Source organism: Phyllostomus hastatus, unplaced genomic scaffold, assembly GCF_019186645.2.
Source record: "Phyllostomus hastatus isolate PE091 unplaced genomic scaffold, TTU_PhHast_1.1 phas_contig_40, whole genome shotgun sequence".
In the NCBI taxonomy this organism is placed as follows: Eukaryota; Metazoa; Chordata; class Mammalia; order Chiroptera; family Phyllostomidae; genus Phyllostomus; species Phyllostomus hastatus.
In genome coordinates, this window is record NW_025333872.1 from 17,306,651 (window position 1) to 17,329,199 (window position 22,549).

General features: G+C 35.1%; 1 protein-coding gene across 1 annotated transcript in view; it reads left to right on the forward strand.

Annotated features, from left to right (window-relative positions):
- Positions 1–15,876: 15,876 nt before the first annotated feature.
- The window catches only part of GFRAL (GDNF family receptor alpha like), a 61,212-nt gene continuing 54,539 nt past the window's right edge, over positions 15,877–22,549 (forward strand). Inside the window, exons 1-2 of the mRNA XM_045842849.1 lie at positions 15,877–15,898; positions 20,515–20,649. Of these exons, the coding sequence (XP_045698805.1) occupies positions 15,877–15,898; positions 20,515–20,649 (157 nt within the window). The remainder of the gene's footprint in view (positions 15,899–20,514; positions 20,650–22,549) is intronic.

A 22,549-nucleotide genomic window follows, 5' to 3' on the forward strand; every position in this document is an offset into this window, starting at 1 on the left:
GGCAGCCAAGGAGTGTGGACTGGAATACACATGTGAGAACAATGACAACTTCACTGTACTAGTCAGTGGGGGTGGTAGACACTGTTGAGTGAGCATGTGTACTGTATGGCCATCACTTTCAAAATGACTGAGCAAGTAGAACAATGCATCTGCATCAAATTTTGCATTAAACTTGAACATTCTTCCACAGAAAGTATTCTGATGATTCAGAAGGCTGCATCTATGGACAGCTGGTGATAAACAGCTTTATCACAACATGCTGGCTCATGCATCATGTCTTGTACAGAGTTTTTGCCAGAACATCAAACCACCCAGGTCACTCAGCTCCCCTACAGCCCAGATTTGCCACCTTGTGACTTCTGGCTTTTCCCAAATCTAAAATCACCTTCCCTTTGAAAGGAAAGAAATTTCAGACTGTTGATGATACTCAGGAAAATATGACAGGGCAGCTGGTGCAATTGGGAGAACTGTGTGAGGTCCCAAGGTGCCTACTTTGGTAGGGCTGAGGCATCATTGTCCTACACACAATGTTTCTTGTATCTTGTATTTTCTTCAATAAGTGCATCTATTTTTCACAGTACATGGCTAGATACTTTCTGGACAGACCAAAGGAAATGAAAACAGGATATCAGATGGCTATCTGTACTCTCATGATCACTGTAGCATTACTTAATGCTACAAATAACAAAAATATGGAAACAATCTAAATGTTCAACAAAGAATGAGTGGATAAAGAACATGTGTATACATATATACAATGGAATGTTGTTCATCCATGAGAAACAAGGGCATGCTACCATTTGCAACAGTATCAATGGACCTTAAGAACTTCATGCTAAGTGAAGTAAGTCAGAGAGAAAAAGACAAATACTGTATGAAATCACTTATATGAGGAATCTAAATAAGGCACTCTCATAGAAACAAAATATGTTGGTGGTAACCAGGGACTAGGTGGGTGAAAGTTTGGGGAAATAATGGTCAAAGTGTACACACTCACAAGTAGCAGATAAATAAGTTCTGGAAATGTGATGCACAGCTAAGTGATTATAATAAATAATACTGTATTACATACTTTAAATTTGCTAAGAGATTAGACCTTAAATATTCTCACACAAAAGAGAAATAATAATTATGTGAGATGATAGAGGTATTAGTTAATACTATGATGATAATAGTATTAGGATATATTTCAAATGAGTACATGGCATATATTAAACTTATATGATGTTATATGTCAATTATATCCACTAAAAAGTACTAGCAAAATATAGTATAAAATAAGAAATAATACAATTCAAATTATCAGGCAACACTAATGTGTTCATTGCAGAAAGTAATATATCAAGTAAAAACAAAAATAAAAATATCCATGTGTATGTATTTAAAATATACATTACACTATTCAAAATAAGAATATAAATCAATTTTTAAGAAGCTAGAATATTTAAATTGGTAATTTTTGGGTTGCTCAGAAAACCTTAATAAATCTAGAAAGGTACAGACATCAGCCAATTTAATAATAATTTAATAGCATTAGTTATAAATGGAAGCAGTGTGATATAGTTGTGAATAAAAACTATATAGTTAACCTATGTTTCTGATGGAAAACTTGAAAAGCTATATATCTTATCTCTACCTCAGTTTAGTTAACATAGTATAGGGATAGTAATATTAGTTTCTGTAACACAGAATCTTTTGATTCTCAGATGATTGACTGCCTTTTGACCCGGCAATTCTACTGCTGGGACTATACCCTTAAGAACACCAATTCAAAAGAACCTATGTACCGTAATGTTCATAGCAGCACAATTTACAATTGTCAAGTATTGGAAGCAACCTAAGTGCCCATCAGTAAATGCGTGAACCAAAAAACTATGGTACATTTACATGATGGAATACTGTGCAGCAGAAAAAAAGGAAGGAGCTCCTACCCTTTGCAACAGCATGGATGGATCTGGTGAATGTTATGCTAAGTGAAATAAGCCAGGCAATGAAAGACAAATGCCACATGATCTCACCTATAAGTGGAACCTAATCAACAAGACATACAAGCAAGCAAAATATAAACAGAAACATTGAAATTAAAAACAAACTGATAGTAACCAGAGGGGAGGTGGGAGGGGATAATGGGGGGAAACAGGAAAAGCGTTGTCAGGAACATGTATAAAGGACTCATGGACAAAACCAAAGGCAGGTAGGATCAAGAGTGGAAAGTGGGGATGTTGGGAACCGCCCTGACTGGTATCAAAAGCTGAAACCCCCGCCTAGGCTAAGGCTAAGGGAACACTTTTGGAACCGTAAGCCAGCAAGGAGACAAAAGCTTATCTCCCTGGCAGGAATGCTGCTTCTGCTGCTTTATTCATAACTGAACCCCAAAAAGCTTGGTCGGTTAGCCAAAGACAGGTAAGATTCCCCACGGGGGGGAACGACCAAACACAGGCACGATCACTTTGGGAGGCCCCCCAAAAGAAGGACTTGGGGGGCTGCAGCAAAAGGGCATGATGGACCCTTGCTCCTCAGCTTTGACATAGCTTGAGTTCTCATCGCCTGGGAGAAAATCTCCTTGGTTGCCTTAGTTCCCTTGCTCCACCTAAGCCTGAAACAATGACAGGGTGGTACAGCTCTGAGCTGAAAAGGGCGGATTCCCTGGGTAATCAGGGCTAAGAAAGAACATGTAAATTACTGTGAAACCTTCTTTGTTTAGAATGCTCTCAGTTGAATGAGAAGGGTCTTAGGAGGAAGTTAGTTTGTTCCCCAGTCTTACAGCTCTTTGACCCCAACTCAAAATAGACTGGCAGTGTTCTTTGTTCATTCCCCCTAATGAGTACTGTACTTTACCTGAATTATTATGCAAAATGAGCCCAATAAAAGCAGGTATGGATGGTAAATCTGCGCGCTCCCCACTAGGGGGGGTGGCCATTTCGTCCCTACTTCCCCACAGAAACTAGGTTGTCTCTGTGCATGTGCTTTTTCTCGTGTGTTTATCGTTGAGCCATCCGCAGCGTTCTGTGGTCACTGCTGGCTGGGGACCCATGCAACATGGGGATAGCTGTGATGGAGCAGAGTGGTGGAGGGAAAATGGAGGCAACTGTACTTTAACAACAATAAAAAATGTAAAAAAAAATAAAAAATAAAAAATAAAGCACTTAGAACCATTTTTTGGCATACAGTGTGGGCTAAATACATCTTAGTTTAGAAAGTTAGGAATTGTGCTTTTAAATAGTACTTGATTTAGAATAAAATTAAAATTTAAATTATATAAATTCAAAAGTTTAAAAGAACACTTCAAAATCAATGCACAAAAAATAGCTATATCTATAAAAAGGAAACATTAGAGTATTATTTCTTTTTAAAATTATTTTATTGTTGTTCAATTACACTAAAATTTATTCATTACAGTATAAATTTCTGTTAAAAGAAGACCAACATTTTTGTTGATAGGGGAAAGTTGTGAAAACTTATATTTTAGATAAGTGGTAAATGTTTGCAAAAGCCATATTTGAGAGTGGGGAATATATACATATATTTTAGTTTAAATAAAGATATTTTACTTAATTTTTTAATTTTATATTTTAATTGCAGTTGACACTTAAAATCATTTCTTATTAGTTTTATGTGTACAACATAATAATAGCAAGACAATCATGTACTTTACAAAATGATCCCCTCAATATTTCAAGTACTCACCTAGCACCATACATAATTATTACTATAATATTGACTATATTCCATATGATGTACTTTTATATTCTCATGACTATTTTGTAACTACAAATTTGTACTTCTCAATCCTTTAACTTTTTTACCCAGCTCCCCAATCTCTCCCCTCAGGCAATCATCAGTTTGTTCTCTGCACCTATGTGTTTGTTTCAATTTTGTTTGTTCATGTATCTTGTTCTCTAGATTCCATATGTAAGTGAACCCACATGGTATTTTTCTTTCTCTGACTTACTTATGTCACTCAGCCTGTTACCCTTCAGGCCCATCCATGCTGTTGCAAATGGTAAGATTTCATTCTTTATATGGCTGAATAATATTTCATTGTATATATGTACCATTACCCTTTTATCCACTCTTCTATGGGCACTCGGGTTGCTTCCATATATTAACTGTTGTAAATAATGCTGCAATGAACATAAGGGTACATGTTCAAATTACTGTCTTGGGTTTCTGCTGATATATATCTAGAAATAGAATTGCTGGATCATAAGGCCGTTGCATTTTCATTTTTTTTTTTTTGAGGTAGCTCCATGATGCTTTGCACAGTGCCTGCACCAATCTGCACTGACACCAACATGCATGAGGATTCCCTTTCCACCTCATTTTCACCAACATTTGTTGTTTGTTGTTTTATTGATGATGGCCATTCTGACAGGTGGGAGGTGATATTTCACTGTGGTTTTAATTTACATTTCTCTGATGACTAGTGGTATTGAGTGTCTCTTCCTAAATTTACTGACTATCTGTACATCCTCTTTGGAAAAGTCTCTTTTCAGGTCCTCTGCCCATTTTTTAATTGCATTGTTTGTTTCTCTGGTCTTGAGTTGTATGAGTTCTTTATAAATTTTGGATATTAACCCATTATGGAATGTATCACTGACAAATATATTCCCCCATTCAGTAAGTTGTGTTTTCATTTTGTTGGTGGTTTCCTTTGCTGTGCATAACAGTTCAGTTCTATGTAGTCCCATTTGTTTATTGTTGCTTTTGTTTTCTTGCCCAAGGAGATATATCAGAATAAATATTGCTAAGAGAAATGTCAGAGAGTTTACTGCCTATGTTTTGTTCTTGGAGTTTTTTTTGGGGGGGGTGGTTTGAGTCTCACATTTAAGTCTTTATTCCATTTTAGTTAATTCTTGTATATGGTATAAGAGGTCTAGTTGCACTTTTTTGGGCATGTACCTGTCCATATTCCCAACACCCTTTATTGAATAGATTGCATATAACCCATCATATGTTCTTGCCTCCTTTGTCAAATATTAATTGACCATGTAGATGTGGGTTTATTTCTGGGCTCTGTATTCTGTTCCATCATTCGACATGTCGGTTTCCATGCCAGTACCATGCTGTTGTGATTACTATAGCCTTGTAGTATAGTTTGATGTCAAGTATTAATGAAACATTCAGCTTTATTCTTTTCTCAAGATTACTTTGGCTATTTAAGGCCTTTTGTGGTTCCATATAAATTTTTGGATTATTTGTTCTAATTCTGTGGAAAACATCATTGGTATTTTGATAGAAATTACATTGAATCTATAGATTGCTTTGGATAGTATGGACATTTTAATGATGTTAATTCTTCACATCCATAAGCATGGTATATGCTTCCATTTATTTGTATCATCTTTAATTTCTGTTTTTAAATGTCTTATAATTTTTAATACAGATCTTTTACCTCTTGGTTAAATTTATTTCTAGGTTTTTAAAATGCAATTGTAAATGGCATTGTTTTCTTAGTTTCTTTTCTGTTAGTTCATTATTGATGTATAAAAATTCAGAGAATGGGGGATATTTTTAATTAGTTGACAAAGAACACTGCTTAGTAGTATCATGTACTCTGGTTAAGGATAGAAATTAATATTACTACCACTAATAATAATGTCAGCAAGCAGTAATGGAATTTTTTGTTATGATTCAACAGTGCAGAGGCAGAGTTCATTTGATTTGGGAATTGACATATTTACTGTATTTAAGGATCACAAGTAGAAGACATTTGAGGATAGTGAAGACTGTAAAGGAATTTCTTACCACAGGCTTCAGAATGGGAGGCAAGACAGTAGAGTTAGGGGAGTAATGAGAGAATAAGAAGATCTTGAAGAACTGGAGATTACGATGAAGTATAAGAACATAATTATAAGGAAAACAAGGTTTGAAAAGGAAAGAAATTGGCGTGCTTGGGAGGTGTAGCAGGCTATAATCTTTCTAAGATGGCTGGACCAATATATATCAAGTTCCCTGTGCTGCTTTTACAACGATACCATGATGTTCCTCCCTTAGAAGGTGAGGGGGCATGTCCCTTTCCCTTGAAACTAAGTAGGATTGTGTCATTCTCCGGACAATAGAATACGGTGGAAGTCTGGTCATAATGTTTCAGAGGCTAACTCACAAAAGGCAACACTGTCTTCCATCTGCTTTTCTCTTGGGACACGCACCATGGGAGACTTGAACTGACATGTAAGACTCTCAGCACCCTGAAGTTACTGTGCTGGAGAGCCTATGTGAAGAAACTACATAGAGAAAAAAAGACTATGCTCAAGAAGTACCAGCTGTTCAGGGCTTCACAATATGGGCACCAGACACATGGTAAAGAGTCTTTCAAGATGATTCCTCCTAAATATCTCTCTCTAACATCAATGGAGACCTGATTCAGAACCAAGTAGCCAAACCACTCTTCAATTCCAGACCCACAGAAAGAGTAAGCTATAGTAAATTGTTATTATTGTTTTAAGACACTAAGTTTTGGGGTGATATTTACATTGCAATAGAAAAAAACCTGATGAACTAAAACATGGATAAAAATTCAAAGTAAGAGGAAATGGGGGAAATAAAAGAAGGGAAAATAATACAGTACTCTGCAGAAAAAAAGCTTTCAAAAGGAAAAGTTTGTTCTAAGCATCGTAATGAATGAAGGGTCAGATTACATGCACAGCTTCAGATCCAAGTACCATTATTCCCAGGCTCTATTTGTAGTAATTGAACTATTAGGAAAATACAATTTGGAAATGAACATTACATCAACAGATATGTTTAATTTATTCAGAAATCTGTAACAGAAGAGGAAAAACAAAAGCTTTTGGAAAAGATTGTTTTATGATAATTCTATTAAAGAGAAAAAAGTTTCTTCCAGGAAGGAATTAAAGGGGAGTAAAAATATGATGATCTGTTTAAAGTGACATGACACATTAATAGTTTCCATAAAGCAGCAGACAGATGTAGAATATGGATGATGGAGAAAAAAGAAAAACTAGAAATGACACCACAATGGAGGAGGAGAAACTAACCTCAGGTGAGTACTTCTAATTTGGGAACAGAATGGCTATAGGAAAGGGCCAAAGTGAAGTTATAGCTGTGACTCAAAAACTCATTGCAATTTTATTTGCAGACCAGAAAAATGCTTTAGGTGTAGAACAAATATAATTTAATATCCCCAATATCTTTCCCTTGACCTCACATCCCTCCCCAGATATTTCCCCAATTCTCTGTTTCAGTACAGCAAATTCCCTTGAAAGAGAAAATACCTATCATCAGAAATTCTTCTACTTCCATTTTATCCTGAGTCCATTCCAAATTTAGCACTTAAAGTTCTCAAATATTTGTATTATCATCACCAATGATCTCTGCATTGCTAACTCAATAGTCTGTTCTTATTGTACTTAAGTTATTACTAGTCGATTATTCCCTTCTCCTCAAAATTTTTCTACTTGGCTTCTAGGATGCCCTATTATCATGGTGTGCCTTTGACTTCATTGGCTATTGCTTCCTAGTTTCTTGTTGTCTTCCTGACCTTGTATTTCAGTGCACTACAAGGCAGTGAACTAGCCTCCCAACTAGGCTTTCTGCTTCCACCTTAACTCCCTTTATTCCATTCTCCACACAGCCAGAATTGTAATCCTTTTTTTAAAAAGTAAATCAAACCCTGTTACTACTGACCTCAATACTTTCTACTGGATTCCGCTTTTACTCAAGTAAAAAAAAAAATCAATGTTCTAACTGTAAGCCTGCATATATGATCTGGCTCCATAGCCACTAGGACCCCATGTCCTATTACTCCCCTTCACTCACTCCACCCCAGCCACAGGGGCCTAATAGCTCATCTGTGAACATACCCAGCACTTACCCATTTCAAAGTATTGCACTTGTTCCTTCCCTGCCTGAAATCTCTCCCCACTTGTTCTGGGCATGTCTTGCCTATTTATTTACTTATCCTATAGAAAGTAGTAATTCTTTGGCCCACAACTTGGGCATTTCATATCTCATTTACTCTTCCTAATTTTTCTTCTTAGAGTTATAGATATCTGGTATAGATGGTATTTAGTTTTTATTTTCTTTTAACTTGTACATTCCAACTAGAATATATGAAGACAAGAGCTATGTCTCTTTTATTATCCTTCTCCCAAAAAAGAGTTGTGCCTGGAATGTAGTGGGTGCTCAATAAATATTTGTTGACTGAATAAATAGATATTAGACTAAATAAAGCTTAAAATATCACCATAATAGAATACTCAGTGGAAATAAATATGACAATTTTAATATTGACATATGTATATGGAAAGGTGTTCATGGGCACCTTGAACACATTGTTAATGGAACAAACCAAATTATAGAGCAGCATGTGAAGTATAATGTTAAAATATATGTGGTGTATACTTATAAATATATCTAGAAATTTTTGAAAGTTGTACATTCAAGCTTAGCATGATGTGTCTCAGGGAGTAAAATTACAAAATATTTTTATTTCCTTATTTATAATTTCCTGTATTTTCCAAAATTTTAACAATGATTTTAGGTTTATTTTTACATTTATGAAAGACAACTGACTAATTTCCACATACAGAAAAAAAGGCATTAAGTGAACAAATGTTTATTTTATGTGCTACTCATGGAATTTCTATTACTGTTTTAACATTTAGGATTTAGAAAGCCTGATTAAAAAAATAATAATATCTTAAATTCAAGAAGTAAATGTAGAATTTTAATGGAAGTAGCTGAAAATTCCTAGTAGATACTAACTTTCACCCTCTTTTTTCATGTTATTGCCATCTACAAACTTTATGAGTAATACTGTGCTCTCAATGCTTTGAAAATGGTTTATAGGGTACAGATATATATACACATAGGTATGAAAAAAACTAGAAAAATGAATATTTACATTAGTTACCCATAAGTCATAGGATTATTGTGATTTTTTTCTCCACATTTGCAATCAGAAAAAAGGATGGTTTTAACATTTTTGTACAAGTGTGTATACAGTATGATAATGATGCTTTGAAAGTAATTAATAAATACAAAGTGAAAGAATTTATTAAAAAATACACCAGCCCTGACTGGTGTGTCTCAGTGGACTGAGTGCCAGCCTGCGAAGCAAGGGGTCACAGGTTCCATTCCCAGTCAGGGCACATGCCTGGGTTGCAGGCCAGATTCCTAGTAGGGGGTATGTGAGAGGCAACCACACATTAATGTTTCTCTCTCTCTCTTTCTCCCTCTCTTCCTCTCTCTCTCTCAAAAATTAATAAATAAAATCTAAAAAAGAAGTTTAAAATAATGAAAATATACCAAGAAGTAAATAATGAATATCTCTTAGTGATTTAAATATAAACATTTTTAGTTGTTTTTCAAATGCTATAATTAAGTACCAAATATTTTGAAATGTAAACAAAATTTGCCTTGAAAAGGAAAAGAAGGCAATTTAAACAGTATAATCTGTTTCCAGTAGCCTTAGCAATATTAATAATGGCGTGTTCCTGGGTGTTATTGTCATGTGGGATATACAAATCCTTTTTCTGATACTTCTCTGGGAGAACTGATCTTACAGGAATTGTTCAGTCTGTAAGTTAACAGCAAGTTTTCCCTACCTCCAATTATTTGTTTCTCTGGAGGACAATCCCTGCACCATGCGTGGATGACCTGATTTCAAAGGCTACTCTATTTTATAACAAAAGGAAGAAGGCATATTAAATTTAAATATAAATATATGCTGATTTGAGGTTATCTAGTAATAACTAGTCTTTCCTCCATTTTATAATAAAATGGCCAAATCAGCAGATACATAACAACCTACCAAAGTGATGATCAGAGTGTGCAGTAGACTCCAATATTAACATGAAATGGGATGCAGAGAGCACAGAGTTAGGAAAACAAAATTTAAAGGCATTAAAAATATTTTTTAGCCCTGGCTGGTGTGGCACAGTCGATAGAGTGCCCGTGGACTGAGAACTCTTGGTTTGATTTCCAGTCAGAGCACATGCCTGGGTTGCAGGCCAGGTCCCCATTAGGGGGTGCACAAGAGGCAACCACACATTGATGTTTCTCTCCCTCTCTTCCTTCCTTCCCCTCTGAGTAAAGATAAATAAATAAAATCTTTTAAAAAATATTTTTCAGCAGCTGGTCTTGATTTTATTTTTAGAGGTGTCATAAATTCTTCAAAATTAGACCTGACTAATAGATTTTCCTGGAAAAGTCAAAGCAGTGCTACAGAACTGCTGTGTTCTGCTAGGAATAGGAGGTACTTTATAAACATTGTCCATGTCACACATCTGACTCTTATGATTGGCCCAATTGTAAATGATGTTTTACTATAAAAAATTTAAATTATCAGTGTCAAAGCAGTGGTATTATTAGTATGTTAGGGTTTCAATATTTCTCGAGGGCTTGCAAGAAAGATTATGTACCAAAATTTAAACTATAAAATCAATAAAACACAATCACAAAGAGAGATGTTTAATTTTAGCTGGAAGAGCAGCTTGGGCTGCTCTGTTTAAATACATTAATTTACCCAAAGAAAGCAAAACTGTGGCATTCACTTCATTATCATAAAGAATGATATCTGAGACCATTCTAACCTGATGCCATTAAGTATTCAGGTTATATAGAATTAACTATAGAACGAATCCTCCTCAATCTAAATCTTTCATCTACCAGCTTTCCCCTGTTGGCATGCCTGCATAAAGTAAATATACTATCTAGTAATTGAAATTCTTTTTGTGAATAAATAAATTGGCAATCTAATTAACATTTCCATTTTGATAATCTTTTTTCATGTTAGTAAAGTCCTATAGGGCAAATCCATCCTTGACCCTGTTAGAGTAAGAACCAGACCTTGTATGACAGTAACAACCCACAACGATGCTGTCTTGTGAAACTGTTCTGACCCTTTTGAAAATAGCCAACCTATCCTCCCTAGTGACACATGGACCATGGAAACCACTGTCTCACTCTAAATTATAAGTTTTTCAATGGATAACCTTATATTGTATATAGAGTACCAAATTTTGAGCTGGCACCTCAATAAATGACAACAGTGAACATCAAGTTACACAAACCAGAAGTAAGGACACGCCCTGGACTCCTGCATCCCACCTCCACCTCAAATGCTCATCAGATCCTGTAAATATCTTTTACAATGGAGAGGATCTACCAGCTCCTCTCCATTATCACTAGTACTTAGTTCAATCATTCCAATGAGACTATGAAACTACTGAAATAGCCTCATTACTGGTAATTATCTTTGTTTCCAAACCATCTTCCACAGTATTCATTGCTCAAGCAGTTTTTCAATACACAAACCTGGTTGCTTTCTTTTGAAAACTCACTAATAATACTCCCTTTTCTCTGTGGATAGACTTTAGCTATTCTCCTTGGTAAGGCATAAAATTCTTCCCATAATACAATTATTTATCTTTTTTCCCCCACCCATCATTTCAGGGAATTTAGTCCTTCTGAAGTCTCAGAACAGACTTCAGGGTCCTGTCTCTATGGTGTTTCTCAGTTTCTCCCAATCCTGGCTGTCCTGTCTCCTCATTCATGGCTACCTCACATCAGGATTTCAGGGAGGATACCAGCAGGCAGCTCATAGTAAGGTGATTATGTACACCATCATGTTTAACTCATTTTTCCTTTCTAGAGAAGCCCTCCAGTAAAGATAATAAGAATCTCTTATTTCCCTCTAAAATACTGTGTAATGTCTTCCTTTATTACTAAGTGTCTTAAAATAACTCTCTCTGTATGTATGTATACACACACACACAGACACACATTCATTCTTTCCAGAACTGTAAAGTTTAGGTTGACTCTAAATCAGAGGCTGATTAGATTTTATTTCTCTCCTCCAGATGAATGTCTTATGACATTTTAAGTAGACAAATACAGTATAAATTCAGGGGTGATTTTAGATGAAGTCAAATATTATTAAACACAAAGTAGTTTCTTTGTTTTCATTCCAAAAGGAAATGTATTCTAATGTACAGATGTTTCACTGATTTACTATCACTTGTTTTTCAACAATTTTTTTTCTTTTCCTATATGTAATTTTATTGGCACCCTGTTTTATCTGATCTGTGAAAGAAGGGACCATTCCCCTCTTTTGTTTTTGCATGTAGACTTGGTTGGATATAGTAGGCTTTTTAGTAAATATGTGCTGAATAAAAATCCTAGGGTGATAAAGTATGAGGTCTTATGCATTTCACTTATCTTTTATAAGAATGGATTCTTTATGGGGAAAATTAGAACAATTAAATGAGCTCAGTGGGTTTGAATAGGAGTCCAGGAAACTTTGAATGCTCACTGGCAGCTGTGGATGGTGATGGCAAAGGCTACTGAACAGAGGCAGGGCTTCCCACCCAGATTTCAACCAAATCAACTCTACTTTCTCCTGTTTTATTTATTCATTACTAGCATGCTGTTCAAAACATATTTAAATCTCATACCGATTATCATTGTAAACTATTGAAACTGATGATTTTTTTATTACCTCTCACCTCTAAAATGTTCTGATTTGATGGCTGGTTTTCATTTGAGTAATTGAGTTAAAAGTACTGTTTTTGTTGACATTAGAATAAGGCTTATTAATTTGAGGTTTCTGCAGATTTTCCTGGGGCAAAATTATGCACTGTTTTACTAAACTCCAACTGAAATTCACTACTTCTTGTGCTATCATTGTCACCAATAGAAATTACAGATGTTTTTATATGACACTGTTTATGCAAATTATCCCAAATTACCCTTTTTGTCATCACCACACTGAAATTACAGTATTATTTAGACCCATCTATGACATTTATGCCTGTAGTAAAGTAGCATATATATTACTTTCTCACAAATTTGTTTTAAAAAATATTTTGATAAATATATTTCAATATGGTTCTTTGCAATCCTTTTAAAATTGTACCTTTAAAACAGTCATGGCAATATGGAGAAAAGGTGCTGCTGGCACACTGAGATGCCAAAAATCCCCCGATTTAGACGGTGACACGGTTGATAATTATCTTGGGATAAGCAGCTATATGACCACAGGTGCTTTCTACACCTGCATGATAGGCCTCAGCAGCTGTACCTGTGTGGTGAAGATCAGCCTCACTCACCCAGGGTCATATCTTCAGGCATGGGTATCACTCTAGAAAATCATAGTTATATCCCCTCCCTTGAACAGGACTTTGTGTTTTGGTTGGTATTCTTTTCCTTTGTTTCATCAATTTATTTAGCTTGTGGTAACTCTACATAAATTCACCCTTTAGATGCTTTGCTGAGTATGTTTGCTTTTTCTCTTTCCCAAGATCCTTTCAAAGACTTCTTTTGATACAGTGATTATCCTTGGTGATGTACTGTTCTCCCAACACAAGCACCTGTGGCTGGAATAGGGCCAGCTCCACCTACACCTGTGATGCTGGGCAGCAAGTAGGATCAGTTTTGACTAGTGAAAATGATGGGCACAAGACACATGTAGAACTCAAGTGACTCAATTCTGGAATTTTAATAAGGAAAGAGTCATACTTCCAAGTCTGGCTTCTAAGAGAAAAGAATGCATCCCCAAGACTTGAAAACTATCTTCCCCCTGAAGGAAAGAAGCTTCCCAGGAATGAAGCTAATGAAGAAGAGAGCAGCTCAGAGACGAGGGGGAAAATGCCCTCGGGCCCAAAATACAAGGTTTAAAACATGCCTGAAGTCAGTTCTACACCTGGACTCTTCAAGTATGGGAGCCTGCTGGAGGAGGTCAGGAAGAGGACGTGACTGCCTGTTGACCCTCAGGCTGGACTCGGGAACTGCAGGCTCCTCAGCCCTTCCCCTGTCCCTGGAATGCGCATTCTGTTCACAGTTCCCACAGAGGAAGCTATTTCAAGGACATAACCATGAGAGAATAATGCATTGTTGAGACCATCTGGACTGAATATGTGACTGAACCCAGTAAAGGCTTTTATATAAACTTTGACGATTCTGGCAGACGGATGCAGAGATCTATTAATCTTTCAGTCACCCAAGACAAGTGTCATCACAGGTAAGTTCCCTCACATATTAAATCCATCACGTGGCCTGCTTCCTTTAGGTCTCTCCTTGCCATCCATGTTTGGGGGCCAGTTTGTGAAGCAACAGAGCCACCAAAACCCTCTCTGGCTTAAGCTGTTTTTAGTTGGCTTATATAGAAAAGGACAATTATCTTAGTAAAAGTTATAATACAAGTTTAGTGACTCAGTGCCTGTAAAAGGAAACAACTGATTAATTTTGTGACATTATAATTATTTTGTTAAATAACAATTAAGTGATTGGGCACAATATAACTGGCACTTGCTGCTCTCTGTGATATAAATCCTATCTATGTACTTAATATTTATAGGAGCCATGAATACAATTAGCTCATTTTTACAGAGGAGTAAATTCCAATGTAACTTCCTATGTAAAGTCATTTACCTATGTTTGTAGAGAAAACAGTGTTACAATTTCAGTTTTGGGGGCTCCAGAGACTGTGTTTATTCATCATGCATTCTGAAGACAAACTATAACTTATCTCCTTGTATAAAATAAACATGAACAATTGCAATCAACAACTCTTTCATTGCATAACTGTATATACACAGATGCTTCCTCCCATCCCAATAGTTGGTTATCTACACCTATTTTTTCCTGATCTCTTGTCCAAGCAGCATTTTACTATTTCTAAGCATCCATTACAGAAAGGTCTCAGGGGGGTTAAAAGTGGAAGTCTCATGACACCCCACAGGAGATGATGTGTTCTGGGTTCTTGTGAGGAACAACACAATCAAAGGATGAAATAAATGATTCCTATCTAGCCCAGGCATCACATATTTCCTATAGCAATATATTACAGACTAGGAGGAATATAAAACAATGGAAATTTAGTTCACACAGTTCTGGACACTGAAGTTCAATATCATGGCACCTGCACAGTCATGTTCTCACGAGGGCGCTCTTCCAGGTTCACAGCTGGCACCTTCTCACTGTGTCCTCACAAAGTGGAAGGAAGGAACAAGGGATCTCTCTGCAGCCTCTTTTCAAGGCACTAATCCAATTCATGAGGGTTTCATACTTACAACTTGAGCATCTCCCAAACTCGCTGCCTACTTGTACTGTCACCTTTTGAGTTTAGGATTTCAATATATGAATTTTAGGTGGACATAAATATTCTTCTAGACAATAGCAATGCTTCTCATTGAAGCTAGCAGAAAAATAGTTGTCAAGTGATGAGCACATCTGGAAGATTACATTCCCAGTGAAACAGAGAATTTCCACATCATGCTCACTGTGTTTGGAGGCTTTGAGGGATGGTAGCTGGAGCAGCACACCTCTTAGGCATCCTGGGGCTTATGGCACATGTTGAGAGCATCTCTAACTTAGGAAGATTAAGTACACTAGTTTCAAACTAGTAGGTCTTGAATTCCCCATACATTTTCTTAGGATGCTTCAATGCCTTGTCTCTTTTTCATATCCTCAAATGACGTAAAATTGCCTTATTGAGGCTAAATAATAAAGTGGAAACTAAGCAAGCTGAAGTGTCTAGGAAAATTTTGGGTTATCATTGACAGTCTTTTATACTGTTTAGTATTCTAGCTGTGGGGGAAAAAGACTTTTCCATGAAAGTGCAGGATATGTATCACTTTTAGTATCTAGCTTGTGGGCTTTCTTAGAAGTGTAATATCTGAGGTCAGTACACACGGAACAAAATAATTGAATTTGGACATAATTAGGAAAGTTCACAGCTCAAAAAAGATTGGTGAGGAAATGGTGACATAGGAAGATGACTTGAATCAGTAATGCTTTTAGGAAGCAAGGGCAGAAGCCGAGGACTTATTCTGCACAATTACTGTTAAGAAGGTGTTTGGAGGAAATACAGCTGCCTTTCTTTCAGGAGAACAGCCCAAGTCGTACAACATGATAGTCTTCATTTTCCTGGGTAAGTGAATTGTGCTTCAGGTTTCCCTGAATGCACAACACCGATTCTTCATAATGCTTTCTGTCCAACTGAACTGTCAATTAGCTAATAGGGGATTATAATATGAAGTATCAATTACAATTTTATATTTTAACATGGCTTATTACTTTTGTGAAAATGGACACTTATTTTTATTTATTTATAACTGCAGAAAGTGCATAATATAAGAATTACATGTATTACTTGGGTTGCCTCTGTTTGATCAGATAGAATAATCTGATTACTTTGAGTTATTTATTAGGATTTATCGAACTCACATATATACTCCAACCATTTTAGAAATGAAAGCTTCCAGTATCTGTTTACAAGTTATAAGTTGTCAAATGTCAAATTACTATTTTTATTTGAACTTAAATAAAAATGAGATTAATTTAAACCATTCAGTTTTCCTAATTTTATGGTATTAATACTTAAAAGGTAGGAGTAAGTTAGTAGAATAAAACAACAGCAAAGCCAATACTTCACATTTCGGCCAGTTTCTGTGACATGGAGATATAGTGTGGATATATTCCTCTTATATTGCAGAGTGTAAATATACTGTAAGATGCTGGTAAAAAAGAATTCCAACTCAGGCAGAATTCATGAGATCTGCATGACATATGTGTTACTTGAGAAGCTATTATATTTTCTTTAGCATTTAGTAGAATCTGTAAATTGAACTTAGAAAAAAGGGATATTTGTGATTATAGCTGAATATTAATAATCCACTCATTAAACCAAAGCAAGTATATTTTCCACTTACTGTATGCTAATAAATATTGGTGAGTAAACACATAATGGTGGGCAAGAAAACAAAGGTTATTTCAAATTATGTTGAACACAAAAGGACAGTTAAAATTAATCAAGTGAAAGAAATTAAGGCAAAAAGGAAAAGAATTAAATATATATTTTTAGTTTTTCTTTGGTTTAAGTAATAGTTATTCAATGTTCCAATATTTTTCTTCTTGTATTTATTTCTAATGATAGTAATGTATTACTTATACTTCTTATTATAAAGGGAAATATAAGAGAGTTTAACTTTTGTAGATCTGTTATATTGCAGTTAGCAATTTAGCAGAACACCCAAAATATATTACAATCTCATTATGGTCCCAGTTGAAAAGGTAATGATGGCCTCTTGTTTCTTACTTTTACTTCTAGATTAACCTTGACACTGGTTTGCATGAAGGATAGAAATCATCTCCAAAATCATAGGGTCAATATTGTACTATTTGATTATTTTGACCAATACTTACCATAGTTCATTCTTCAAAATACCTTTTTAACATTATCTAAATAGGCCTCGTGATGTGGGAAAGTCCAAAGAAACGGGGGACACAGTGAATTACTAGGAGAGTAGTTAATGTCCTCATGAGCCTTTTACATTTTAAGAGAGTGAAAACAATGTGCAACATTCTCCATCTTATTTATTTTATTAAAAAATTATTTATTGTCATTCTAATACAGTTGTCCCATTTTCCCCATTAGCCCTCTTCTGCCCAGCCAGCCCCCACTCCTAGAGTCAATCCCCTCACCATTGTTCATGTCCATGGGTCCTTCACATATATTCTTTGACTACCTCCTTCCCTTTCCATTATCCCCATCCCCCCTCCCTCTAATCACTATCAGTCTGTTCCTTGTTTCCATGTCTCTGGTTCTATTTTGCTCATTAGTTTATTTTTGTTCATTAGATTCCTATTATAGGTAACATCATATAGTATTTGTCTTTTACCCACTGGTTTACTTCACTTCGCATAATATTCTCCAGTTTAATCCACGCTACTGTGAAAAGTAGGATGCCTTTCTTTCTTTGTGCTGTGTAAGCATTTCATTGTGTAAATGTATCATAGATTTTGATCCATTCATTTGCTCATGGGCACTCAGACTATTTTCAGTACTTGGCTATTGAAAATAACCCTGCTATGAATATAGGGATGCACAAGTTCTATTGAATTGGTGTTTCAGAATTTGTAGGGTATATTCCCAGCACTGTAATTAGTGGGTCAAAAGGCAGTTCTATTTTAAAATTTTTAAGGAAACTCCATACTGTTTTCTACATTGGATGTACCCATCTGTGGTCCCAATAACAGTGCACTAGGGTTTCCTTTTCTCCACATCCTCGCCAGTACCTGTTGTTTGTTGATTTATTAATAATGGCCATTCTGAGAGGTGTGAGGTGGTATCTCATTGTGGTTTTAATTTGCATCTCTCTGATGGCTAGTGATGTGCATCTTTTCATATGTTTATGAGATAGTTGTATGTCCTCCTTGGAGAATTGTCTATTCAGGTCCTTTGGCCATTTTTTATTTGGATTGTTGGTCTTCCTAGTGTTGAGTTGAATAAGTTCTTTATATATTTTGGAGATCAAACCCTTACCCAATATATTATTGGCAAATATGTTCTCCCATACAGTCAGTTCCCTTTTCATCTTGATGATGGTTTCTTTAGCTATGCAGAAAATTTTTAATTTCATGTAATTCCATTTGTTTATTTTTTCCTTTATTTCTCTTGTCCTGGGAGTTATTTTGGCAAAAATATTGCTACTTGGGATATCTGAAATTTTACTGTCTATGTTTTCCTCTAGGGCTTTTATGGTGTCATGACTCATAGTCAAGTTTTTTGTTAATTTAGAGTTTACTCTGATGTATGGTGTATCTTGGTGATCTAGTTTCTTTTCTTTCTTTCTTTTTTTTTTTTTGCACGTAGCTGTCCAGATCTCCCAACACCATTTGTTGAAGAGACTATTTTTACTCTATTTTATGATTCTGCCCCCTTTGTTGAGTATTAATTGATTGTAGAGACATGGGTTTATTTCTATGCTCTCTATTCTGTTCTATTGATCTATGTGTCTGTTCTTATGCCAGTACCAGACTATTTTGACTACAGTGGCCTTGTAGTATAGCTTGATATCAGGAATTGTGATCCCTCCTATTTTGTTCTTTATCAAGATTGCTGAGGCTATTTTGGGTCTTTTGCAGTTCCATGTAAATTTTTGAAATATTTGTTCTAAATCTGTGAAACATATCACTGGTATTTTAATAGGAACTGCATTGAATCTATAGATTGTCTTGGCTAGTATGGACATTTTCATGTTAATTCTTTCAATCCATGAACATGGTACATGCTTCCATTTATTTGTATCTTCCTTAATTTCTTTCTTCAGTCTTCTATAGTTTTCCAAGTACAGTTCTTTTACCTCCTTGGTTAAGTTTGTTTCCAGGTACTATATTTTTCTTATTGCTATAGCAAATTAGGAGTTTATTTCCTAGTTTTTGTCTCTGATATTTCATTGTTGGTATACAAAAATGTCTTCAGTTTCTGAATATTGACTTCATATTCCTCTATTTTGTCAAACTCACTTATGAGGTTAAGTAGTTTTTGGTGGAGTCAGTCTATAGAATTTTCTATGTACACTATCATATTGTGTGCAAATAGAGACAGTTTTGCTTCCTCTTTTCCAATTTTGATGCATTTTATTTCTTTTTATGGTCTAATTGCTGTGACTAGAACTTCCAGTACTAGGTTGAAAAAGAGTAATGAAAGCAGACACCCTTGTCTTGTTCCTGATCTTAAGGGGAAGCTTTTAGATTTTGACCATTAAGTAGGAGGTTGGCCCTAGGTTTCATATATATGGCCTTTATTATGTTGAAGTATTCTCCCTCTATTCCCACTTGGCTGAGAGTTTTTATCATGAGTGGTTGCTGGATCTTGTCAAATGCTTTTCCAGAATCTATTGATATGATCATGTAATTTTATCCTTCATTTTGTTTATGTGATGTATTATGTACATCATAATGTATTCCCCTGTGAATGGTGGAATTGCTGAGGAAGTAGGGTGGTCCATCAGGGAGTGTATCTATGAGGACAACATTAAAGATACTAGAGTCTGAAAGTGTGTTGGGAACATTTACGTAGGGATAACAGTTAGCATCTATAAATGGAATACTAGAAAATAAGGCAATGAATTATACATTTGAGAATCATCATTCTAGAGGTGCTAGTTGAACCATGAGAGTACATGGAATTATCCACAGAGAATGTGTCCAATGAGATTGGGAAAAGTGTGAGGACAGAATCTAAGCTAAAAATATACATTAACAGAAGAATAAGAGAATCCTGGGAAAAACTCTCAGTGGTCAGAATATGAAAAATCAATAAATATCAAGAGACCTAGAGGAGAGTGTTACCAAGGGAAGAGGAGTTTGAAGAACAAAATGACAACAAAATGCCCAATAACAAAAGTAGGCAAGGTAAAGTCTTAAAACTAGTATATTTGATGTTATGAAAATGATTAGGGTAGTTTAAATAGCAGTTTCAATGGAGTAATAGTCATAAAAATAAATTATAAATTGAGAAATAAATAGGCAGTAAGAAAAAGAGAAATACAGATTATTCTTTAAGAATCTTATGGAGAAGATAATATAGATCTAAAGCTACAGGGGAGGTTAAGATCCATTCCAGACTTGTAATGATCTTGTCACATTTTATTTTCCATAATTATGCTCTTTATTATTAATGACTTAGATTTGAGATAAATAATTGTCATGCTGTAATACTGCAAACCTGTTTTTGTTGTTCTGTTACTGTTGCTATTCAAGCTATGGGGCTGTGCTCAGAAAATGAATCTGCTTCCCAGACCACGGACTGCACTTATTTAAGAGAGCGATGCCTGAGTGGTGAGAATGGATGTGAACATGCATGGAGAAGAATGGAAGATGCTTGCCATGTTTCAGGTAAAATGTATTGTTTAAAATACATTTAAATAATTTCCTTTTACTGAGATAAAAATAGCATTCAATATTTTCTTTCACTATCTGAAGATCTAAGTTAATCTTGCACTAAATACTTTACTCAAATGTGATATTTGAGTGATGCACTTGCAGTTGCTTATTAAGGAATTACTGTTACAAAATGGTATTCTTCAACTACTCAAGGGCCCTAATGAATTGACAATGTGGGCAGCTTTATGCAAGATTTCAGCCTACCTTTTAGCTTCTCTCATTATGTATAATGTTACAATTCCATGTATGCTTCTCAGAAGCATGAGTATAATTTTTCAAATAAAATGTTCTTTTGGCCCTGGCTGGTGTAGCTCAGTGGATTGAGCGTGGGCTGCAAATCAAAGGGTTGCAGGTTCGATTCCCAGTCAGGGCACATGCCTAGGTTTTGGGCCAGGTCCCCAGTGAGGGCCACATGAGAAGCAACCACACATTGATGTTTCTCTCTGTTTCTCCCTCTCTTCCCCTCTCTAAAACAATAAATAAATAAAATATTTTAAAAATTCTCTTTTGCTTATATGTTAATATGTTAATGATAAAGTAGAAAAAAAACTGTGATGATCAAAGGCATTATTATGTATTTGAATTTATATCATACATATTCTATATTCTCACAATATATACTGTATACTATTTTGCATTCCAACTGTGTCAAGAATAAGTTAAAATATATTATTTTTAACTTGTTCTACATTCCAAACATTTGAGGGGAGGCCCAAAGGGTAGAGAATATAAAGATTACAGAGTCACTGTTACTTATTTAAAAGGAAAAAAAATACATTCTAAATACATCACGTAGCTGAATGAATATTGAATGAGGGCATTATAGGAAGTCTCCATTTACTAGAAGTAGATGAACTGATTGATTATATATAATGGTACATTGTCCTAATAGTATTATGACAAAGCTTTTCAAAAAATCATATTCTAACATAATGATATTTTTCATCCTGTATATCAAATATTATTATATAATATAACCTGATCAACTTTTTGGAATATTTAATAAAAGAAATCCAAAAGGAAAAATAAAAATATATTCTCTATGACTCACTTTATTTCTCCATTCATTTCATGAAGAGTCCATTCTGTACAGTCAATAACTCTTGCCAATTGGCATATGCTCCTTGCGTCTCTCAAAAGATGTCAGATGGAGAGTGTAGGGTTAAGAGGCAGCAACCTGTGGTCCTGACAATGTCAATGTTTACCATTCCCTCCAGCAGAGCTCCAGAAATCACACAGGCTGAGGAAGGGAGAAAGATATTTTTCTCTTCCCTTCCCATGAAGGAAGTACATGGACTGTTCATTTTCCAGAGAAAGTTATAGCTCTCTAACCTAAACATTCTTAATAAAGATTACATTTAAACAAATAAAGTGCATAGTACAAGAAAGTGGGAAAAAACCAAAATGATGTAGATACCTCATTTTAGCTCAATGTCTTTGGAATTTTTATGCTTTGGAATTCTCCATGTGCACGTATTAAAATTTGATTTTTCTCCTTTTTTGTTTTATTTTTTTGCAGTGTTTAGAACAGTAGATATTTATAATAATTAAACTCTTCCTTAAATAATCCAATATTTTATCTTTTTAAAGTAAATTTACAGAGGTGAAAAAAGTTATAGCTCTCTAATCCAACCATTCCTATTACCATTTAGGAAAAAATTTTCAAAGGCATAATTTGCTGAAAGTGACACAGTATTTTTAAGTAAGAATAGGGGATAGGGACAAAAAGCAATCTGTTTTTTGTTTTGATTATGAAGCTCCTTGTTACATTTTACATGGCAATTTAAAACATCACATTCATTATGTCATGAATTAGCTCATATTTATTTATTTCAGTATACAAGTAGAAATG